Source organism: Clinocottus analis, unplaced genomic scaffold (genome assembly GCF_023055335.1).
Source record: "Clinocottus analis isolate CAN_PGR_092001 unplaced genomic scaffold, fCliAna1.0.p SCAF_16, whole genome shotgun sequence".
Lineage (NCBI taxonomy): Eukaryota > Metazoa > Chordata > Actinopteri > Perciformes > Cottidae > Clinocottus > Clinocottus analis.
Window position 1 is genome coordinate 18,233,482 of NW_027175887.1, and position 8,655 is coordinate 18,242,136.

An 8,655-nucleotide genomic window follows, 5' to 3' on the forward strand; every position below is an offset into this window, starting at 1 on the left:
TGCATCCCTGTATATATAAATAAATGGTTGAAAGCATTTGCCATGTAAAACAATTTGCTCGTTCCAAATGTTATGCTGATCATGTTAATGTTAATGTGTTGTAATAGTGTTGAGTTTTGAAGTGAACAAACTTGGTGTCTCTATGCGTTGAATGGTTAAAGTCTAGAATAGTGCCATATACATTATGTTGTAGGAAATCTCAATTAATAAAGCCATGAACAAGGACAATAAAACAGAAACAACCATTAAAAATATTATATTTATACGTCATCTTTATTGTAATGTCCAGCAAGACAGAGATGATGAAAACATAAAGATTGCAATAAAAAAGGTTGAGAATCTTAACTTTACCACAGTGGTGCTAATTTATACAAACATTTGTTTAAAGCCTGATGAACAACAGCCCTCACTCCATGCAGGACCCCCTGCAGCGCTGCACAGCTCCTTCACACACCGGCTGATTCGTCCCCGGTGTGTGAAGGAGAGGAACCACAAGTCCTTCCTTCTTGCTGCCGTCAGGCTGCACAACCAGCTGAGCTCCAATAGGCCACAAACAACATTACAAACACTTCCACCTGTACAGTGTTAATATATCAGTAGTGTAGATATCATACTCTTTCTACCATTTATTATTTATACTTGTTTTGATTTTTCACAATGTCCATTTGCTGCTGTAATCCTGAAATGTCCCCACTGTGAGAACAATAAAAGAATATGAAATATAAAGCTCCAGTGGTCTTTCAAACAGTCCCCCTGATAACAGAGTCCATGTGAAGGGTCTCTTTTAGTCCACCTCCTCGATGGTGGGCTCCTGGAAGCCGGCTCGGGCCTGCTCTCCGCAGCCTCCCGCGGGCATCCCTCCCTGGTGCAACTTGCTGAGGATGGGGCTGCACACTTTCTCCAGCTCTTCCTGCTTGTGTCGGTACTCGTCTTTTTCGGCCAGCTGGTTGTTATCCAGCCAGGCGATGGTCTCCTGGCACTTCTCCAGCAGCTTCTTTTGGTCCTCGGCGCTCATTTTGCCCTTCAGGTTCTCGTCCTGCGCGCTGCTCTTCACGTTGAAGGCGTAGGACTCCAGGGAGTTCTTGGCTGAGATGGTCTCCCTCTGAAGGTCGTCCTCGGCTTTGTACTTGTCGGCGTCCTGCACCATCCTCTCGATGTCCTCTTTGCTCAGTCGGCCCTTGTCGTTGGTGATGGTGATCTTGTTCTCTTTGCCGGTGCTTTTGTCCACCGCCGACACGTTCATGATGCCGTTGGCGTCCACGTCGAAGGTGACCTCGATCTGCGGGACCCCCCGTGGGGCCGGCGGGATCCCCGCCAGATCGAACTTGCCCAGCAGGTTGTTGTCCTTGGTCATGGCGCGCTCCCCTTCGTAGACCTGGATGAGGACCCCGGGCTGGTTGTCAGAGTAGGTGGTGAAGATCTGGGTTTGTTTCGTGGGGATCGTGGTGTTGCGTTTAATCAGGGACGTCATGACTCCTCCAGCGGTCTCGATGCCCAGCGACAGAGGAGCCACGTCCAGCAGCAGCAAGTCCTGAACGTTGGCCGAGGTGTCGCCCATGAGGATGGCGGCCTGGACGGCGGCGCCGTAAGCCACCGCCTCGTCGGGGTTGATGCTCTTGTTCAGCTCCCTGCCGTTTAAGAAATCCTGCAGCAGCTTCTGGATTTTGGGGATGCGGGTGGAGCCTCCGACCAGGACGACGTCGTGGATCTTCGACTTGTCCATTTTGGCGTCCCTCAGGGCTTTCTCCACGGGCTCCAGCGTTCCCCTGAACAGGTCGGAGCACAGCTCCTCAAAGCGAGCCCTGGTGACGGAGGTGTAGAAGTCGACGCCCTCGAACAGAGAATCGATCTCCACGCTGGCCTGCGAGCTGGAGGACAGCGTCCTCTTGGCCCTCTCACAGGCGGTGCGCAGCCTCCTCAGGGCCCTCTTGTTCTGGCTGATGTCCTTCTTGTGCTTCCTCTTGAACTCCTCCACAAAGTGGTCCACCATGCGGTTGTCAAAGTCCTCTCCGCCCAGGTGAGTGTCTCCGGCCGTGGCTTTGACTTCAAAGATCCCGTCTTCGATGGTCAGGACGGACACGTCGAAGGTGCCGCCGCCGAGGTCGAAGATCAGGACGTTGCGTTCCCCCGACTTGCCCTTCTCCAGACCGTAGGCGATGGCGGCCGCCGTCGGCTCGTTGATGATCCTCAGGACGTTCAGTCCCGCGATGACGCCGGCGTCTTTCGTCGCCTGTCTCTGGGAGTCGTTGAAGTACGCCGGGACTGTGACCACCGCGTTGGACACCTTTTGGCCCAGGTAGGCCTCAGCGATCTCCTTCATCTTCACCAGAACCATGGAGGAGATCTCCTCTGGGGAGAAGGTTTTCTCCTCCCCTTTGTGCTGCACCTGGATCTTGGGCTTCCCTCCGTCTCCCACCACCTTGAAGGGCCAGTGCTTCATGTCCGCCTGCACCACTGCATCGTCGATCTTTCTCCCGATCAGTCTCTTGGCGTCAAACACCGTGTTGCTGGGGTTCAAGGCCACCTGGTTCTTGGCCGCGTCCCCGATGAGCCTCTCGGTGTCGTTGAACGCCACATAGCTGGGCGTGGTCCTGTTGCCCTGGTCGTTGGCGATGATTTCCACTTTTCCGTGCTGGAAAACGCCCACGCAGGAGTAGGTGGTGCCCAGGTCGATGCCGACAGCGGCTCCTTTAGCTGCAGACATCCTGGTTGTTAGAGTGTGTGTCCTGAGAGGCGCAAATTAGAAAAAGTAAATACCTGCATTATAAAAACATCATCACATTCTGAATGAATCCAGTGAAAACATATTTGCTATTTAACCCTTGTGTTATGTTTCTGGTCAGTTGTAATCTATACAACAAAAAATATTCTGTATTACTGAAAATTATAACTTAAATCAATGTCGAGTTTTAAAGAAGATGCAAGTGACTTTGTATAAATAAGTCAACATTTGTTGGGCTTGACTGGATATCAGTTGATGATCAACTCATCTTCAATTGGACAGTACTTCAGAAACATCTTTCTGTCTTTGTGTAAAAGAAAACACTGTTATATATTGAGAATAGTATGTGTTCACAAAATGTTAAGATAAAACTTCAAATAAATCTTACTTTACTTTCAAAGTATTTATCACTAAATTGCTCTAAAAATAATAAAGTTTGGTGATTCAGTCATTCGATTCAAACTGAAAGTTAATTTTATAATTCGAAGTTAATTTTATGGAAAACACAAACTGATTTATCACGAAGCCGATGTATAAACCGGACATTTAAATATCAGAATCAAATGGAAGCAGCGCACTTACTGTCGTTAAGAGAGAAGAAGGTAGAGAGAAGCGAAGAATACGATGTTTCTGCTCCGGGATGTCGGCTCGTCTCGATGCGGGAACTTCATCCGTCGTCATTTTATTCTTTGCTCGCCGCCCTCTGGTCGCTTCTCGAGCTTTCCAGTTGGCGTTTTGGACCAATCACAGAGCACGGGGCGGGCGCGCGACGTGATGACGTAACACGGAAGCGTGTGATTGGAACCTTCGACGAGCTTCTGGACGCGCCGGGTCGCACCGAGAATAGTCTGCGTTTTAATACACAACACAATACATTCATTTAAACTACAAGTACAAATACAGCGGGACCGACTGAGCATATAAAGGAGTAATCTACGAAGCAAGTGTTAAAACACGATCGAATAAATCACAGTGTACAAAAATGCAGAAATCAAGCAAACAGAAATGCTTGCTTCCACCCAAACGATCCTCAAATTCTACTTAAATGTACAATCCATGCTGAGTAACAAGATTGCTTCAACGCCGAATGTGTTATGAGACGTTCATGGATCGTCAAAAAGCATAAAATGAGTTTTATAAGACTGTATAGTAATTAGACGACCCCAAAAAACTAAAATGTAGTGATTTTCAGGTGTAGTATCTCATGGAAGCATTTAATCCAACAATGAATTCAAAATATAAACTGGCTGAACAGAAACGTAAGACACTGAATATTCAAGTTATTATAATATGTTTAATCTGTCATGGTGTCATTCATAATATTACCACCAGATGACAGCAAAGGGAGACATTCTTTGACCCATAGAGGTGAGTGACACATGGATGGATGGATGGATATGTACTTTATTAATCCCCAAGGGGAATTTTTTTGTCAAAGTAGCGTCCCACATTTCCAGACGTCAACATCAATGGAATAACCTAAACACACAAAATAAGTAATACAATAAAATAAAATAAGAACAGGGATGGCATATATATACAAATAAAAATAGAATATATATAGAGAGAGAGAGAGAGAGAGAGAGAGAGAAACATATACATAAACAAATAAAATATATATATTTACATACAGTGTATTCAGAGATTAAATTCAATGTAACGGAAATTAAATTAAATGTACAGAGTGCAAAATGTGCAATTATGTAAAATAGTAACATATATATTGAATGAAGATAATTGTACAGTGAAAATTCAAAATATCAACTATGAAAATCTATTAAAACATATTTTAAACGTGTTTTTCTAAGTTCCCTCTCTGCCACTGCACCTGAAGAAGCGTCACACCTTCATGCTCATGTGCTGCTTCACTGCTGACGGTCACACAGTCTCACGATGGAGAAGCTGCTGGTTTGTGCAGCTGCTTCTGACAGGTGAGTGCTGCTCAACAACAGGTATGCTCTTTATTCACAATGACAGACTGTGTGTTAATGTTGGCGCTCGTATGTGTGTTTACGTGGAGCTTCTTTCTGTGTTAATGTGTTGTAATAGTGTTGAGTTTTGAAGTGAACAAACTTGGTGTCTCTATGCGTTGAATGGTCAAAGTCTAGAATAGTGCCATATACATTATGTTGTAAGAAATCTGAATGAATAAAGCCATGAACAAGGACAATAAAACAGAAACAATCATTAAAAATATTATATTTATACGTCATCTTTATTGTGATGTACAGCAAGACAGAGATGATGAAAACATAAAGATTGCAATAAAAAAGGTTGAGAATCTTAACTTTACCACAGTGGTGCTAATTTATACAAACATTTGTTTAAAGCCTGATGAACAACAGCCCTCACTCCATGCAGGACCCCCTGCAGCGCTGCACAGCTCCTTCACACACCGGCTGATTCGTCCCCGGTGTGTGAAGGAGAGGAACCACAAGTCCTTCCTTCCTGCTGCCGTCAGGCTGCACAACCAGCTGAGCTCCAATAGGCCACAAACAACATTACAAACACTTCCACCTGTACAGTGTTAATATATCAGTAGTGTAGATATCATACTCTTTCTACCATTTATTATTTATACTTGTTTTGATTTTTCACAATGTCCGTTTGCTGCTGTAATCCTGAAATGTCCCCACTGTGAGAACAATAAAAGAATATGAAATATAAAGCTCCAGTGGTCTTTCAAACAGTCCCCCTGATAACAGAGTCCATGTGAAGGGTCTCTTTTAGTCCACCTCCTCGATGGTGGGCTCCTGGTAGCCGGCTCGGGCCTGCTCTCCGCAGCCTCCCGCGGGCATCCCTCCCTGGTGCAACTTGCTGAGGATGGGGCTGCACACTTTCTCCAGCTCTTCCTGCTTGTGTCGGTACTCGTCTTTTTCGGCCAGCTGGTTGTTATCCAGCCAGGCGATGGTCTCCTGGCACTTCTCCAGCAGCTTCTTCTGGTCCTCGGCGCTCATTTTGCCCTTCAGGTTCTCGTCCTGCGCGCTGCTCTTCACGTTGAAGGCGTAGGACTCCAGGGAGTTCTTGGCTGAGATGGTCTCCCTCTGAAGGTCGTCCTCGGCTTTGTACTTGTCGGCGTCCTGCACCATCCTCTCGATGTCCTCTTTGCTCAGTCGGCCCTTGTCGTTGGTGATGGTGATCTTGTTCTCTTTGCCGGTGCTTTTGTCCACCGCCGACACGTTCATGATGCCGTTGGCGTCCACGTCGAAGGTGACCTCGATCTGCGGGACCCCCCGTGGGGCCGGCGGGATCCCCGACAGATCGAACTTGCCCAGCAGGTTGTTGTCCTTGGTCATGGCGCGCTCCCCTTCGTAGACCTGGATGAGGACCCCGGGCTGGTTGTCAGAGTAGGTGGTGAAGATCTGGGTTTGTTTCGTGGGGATCGTGGTGTTGCGTTTAATCAGGGACGTCATGACTCCTCCAGCGGTCTCGATGCCCAGCGACAGAGGAGCCACGTCCAGCAGCAGCAAGTCCTGAACGTTGGCCGAGGTGTCGCCCATGAGGATGGCGGCCTGGACGGCGGCGCCGTAAGCCACCGCCTCGTCGGGGTTGATGCTCTTGTTCAGCTCCCTGCCGTTTAAGAAATCCTGCAGCAGCTTCTGGATTTTGGGGATGCGGGTGGAGCCTCCGACCAGGACGACGTCGTGGATCTTCGACTTGTCCATTTTGGCGTCCCTCAGGGCTTTCTCCACGGGCTCCAGCGTTCCCCTGAACAGGTCGGAGCACAGCTCCTCAAAGCGAGCCCTGGTGACGGAGGTGTAGAAGTCGACGCCCTCGAACAGAGAATCGATCTCCACGCTGGCCTGCGAGCTGGAGGACAGCGTCCTCTTGGCCCTCTCACAGGCGGTGCGCAGCCTCCTCAGGGCCCTCTTGTTCTGGCTGATGTCCTTCTTGTGCTTCCTCTTGAACTCCTCCACAAAGTGGTCCACCATGCGGTTGTCAAAGTCCTCTCCGCCCAGGTGAGTGTCTCCGGCCGTGGCTTTGACTTCAAAGATCCCGTCTTCGATGGTCAGGACGGACACGTCGAAGGTGCCGCCGCCGAGGTCGAAGATCAGGACGTTGCGTTCCCCCGACTTGCCCTTCTCCAGACCGTAGGCGATGGCGGCCGCCGTCGGCTCGTTGATGATCCTCAGGACGTTCAGTCCCGCGATGACGCCGGCGTCTTTCGTCGCCTGTCTCTGGGAGTCGTTGAAGTACGCCGGGACTGTGACCACCGCGTTGGACACCTTTTGGCCCAGGTAGGCCTCAGCGATCTCCTTCATCTTCACCAGAACCATGGAGGAGATCTCCTCTGGGGAGAAGGTTTTCTCCTCCCCTTTGTGCTGCACCTGGATCTTGGGCTTCCCTCCGTCTCCCACCACCTTGAAGGGCCAGTGCTTCATGTCCGCCTGCACCACTGCATCGTCGATCTTTCTCCCGATCAGTCTCTTGGCGTCAAACACCGTGTTGCTGGGGTTCAAGGCCACCTGGTTCTTGGCCGCGTCCCCGATGAGCCTCTCGGTGTCGTTGAACGCCACATAGCTGGGCGTGGTCCTGTTGCCCTGGTCGTTGGCGATGATTTCCACTTTTCCGTGCTGGAAAACGCCCACGCAGGAGTAGGTGGTGCCCAGGTCGATGCCGACAGCGGCTCCTTTAGCTGCAGACATCCTGGTTGTTAGAGTGTGTGTCCTGAGAGGCGCAAATTAGAAAAAGTAAATACCTGCATTATAAAAACATCATCACATTCTGAATGAATCCAGTGAAAACATATTTGCTATTTAACCCTTGTGTTATGTTTCTGGTCAGTTGTAATCAATACAACAAAAAATATTCTGTATTACTGAAAATTATAACTTAAATCAATGTCGAGTTTTAAAGAAGATGCAAGTGATTTTGTATAAATAAGTCAACATTTGTTGGGCTTGACTGGATATCAGTTGATGATCAACTCATCTTCAATTGGACAGTACTTCAGAAACATCTTTCTGTCTTTGTGTAAAAGAAAACACTGTTATATATTGAGAATAGTATGTGTTCACAAAATGTTAAGATAAAACTTCAAATAAATCTTACTTTACTTTCAAAGTATTTATCACTAAATTGCTCTAAAAATAATAAAGTTTGGTGATTCAGTCATTCGATTCAAACTGAAAGTTAATTTTTGAATTCGAAGTTAATTTTATGGAAAACACAAACTGATTTATCACGAAGCCGATGTATAAACCGGACATTTAAATATCAGAATCAAATGGAAGCAGCGCACTTACTGTCGTTAAGAGAGAAGAAGGTAGAGAGAAGCGAAGAATACGATGTTTCTGCTCCGGGATGTCGGCTCGTCTCGATGCGGGAACTTCATCCGTCGTCATTTTATTCTTTGCTCGCCGCCCTCTGGTCGCTTCTGGAGCTTTCCAGTTGGCATTTTGGACCAATCACAGAGCACGGGGCGGGCGCGCGACGTGATGACGTAACACGGAAGCGTGTGATTGGAACCTTCGACGAGCTTCTGGACGCGCCGGGTCGCACCGAGAATAGTCTGCGTTTTAATACACAACACAATACATTCATTTAAACTACAAGTACAAATACAGCGGGACCGACTGAGCATATAAAGGAATAATCTACGAAGCAAGTGTTAAAACACGATCGAATAAATCACAGTGTACAAAAATGCAGAAATCAAGCAAACAGAAATGCTTGCTTCCACCCAAACGATCCTCAAATTCTACTTAAATGTACAATCCATGCTGAGTAACAAGATTGCTTCAACGCCGAATGTGTTATGAGACGTTCATGGATCGTCAAAAAGCATAAAATGAGTTTTATAAGACTGTATAGTAATTAGACGACCCCAAAAAACTAAAATGTAGTGACTTTCAGGTGTAGTATCTCATGGAAGCATTTAATCCAACAATGAATTCAAAATATAAACTGGCTGAACAGAAACGTAAGACACT

At 47.3% G+C, this 8,655-nt stretch overlaps 2 protein-coding genes across 2 annotated transcripts; both read right to left on the minus strand.

The window, feature by feature from the left end:
* Positions 1-241: 241 nt before the first annotated feature.
* Positions 242-3,435, minus strand: LOC137786273 (heat shock 70 kDa protein 1-like). The gene is made up of 2 exons (XM_068578035.1): positions 3,305-3,435; positions 242-2,726 (listed from the first exon to the last, which is right to left on the minus strand). Exon 2 carries the CDS (start codon positions 2,702-2,704, stop codon positions 785-787), a length of 1,920 nt encoding a protein of 639 aa, XP_068434136.1. The 5' UTR covers positions 2,705-2,726; positions 3,305-3,435; the 3' UTR covers positions 242-784.
* Positions 3,436-4,941: 1,506 nt separating this feature from the next.
* Positions 4,942-8,099, minus strand: LOC137786272 (heat shock 70 kDa protein 1). Its single transcript, XM_068578034.1, has 2 exons — positions 7,969-8,099; positions 4,942-7,390 (listed from the first exon to the last, which is right to left on the minus strand). The coding sequence occupies exon 2, from the start codon at positions 7,366-7,368 to the stop codon at positions 5,449-5,451; it is 1,920 nt and encodes a 639-aa protein (XP_068434135.1). The 5' UTR covers positions 7,369-7,390; positions 7,969-8,099; the 3' UTR covers positions 4,942-5,448.
* Between the last annotated feature and the right edge of the window lie 556 nt (positions 8,100-8,655).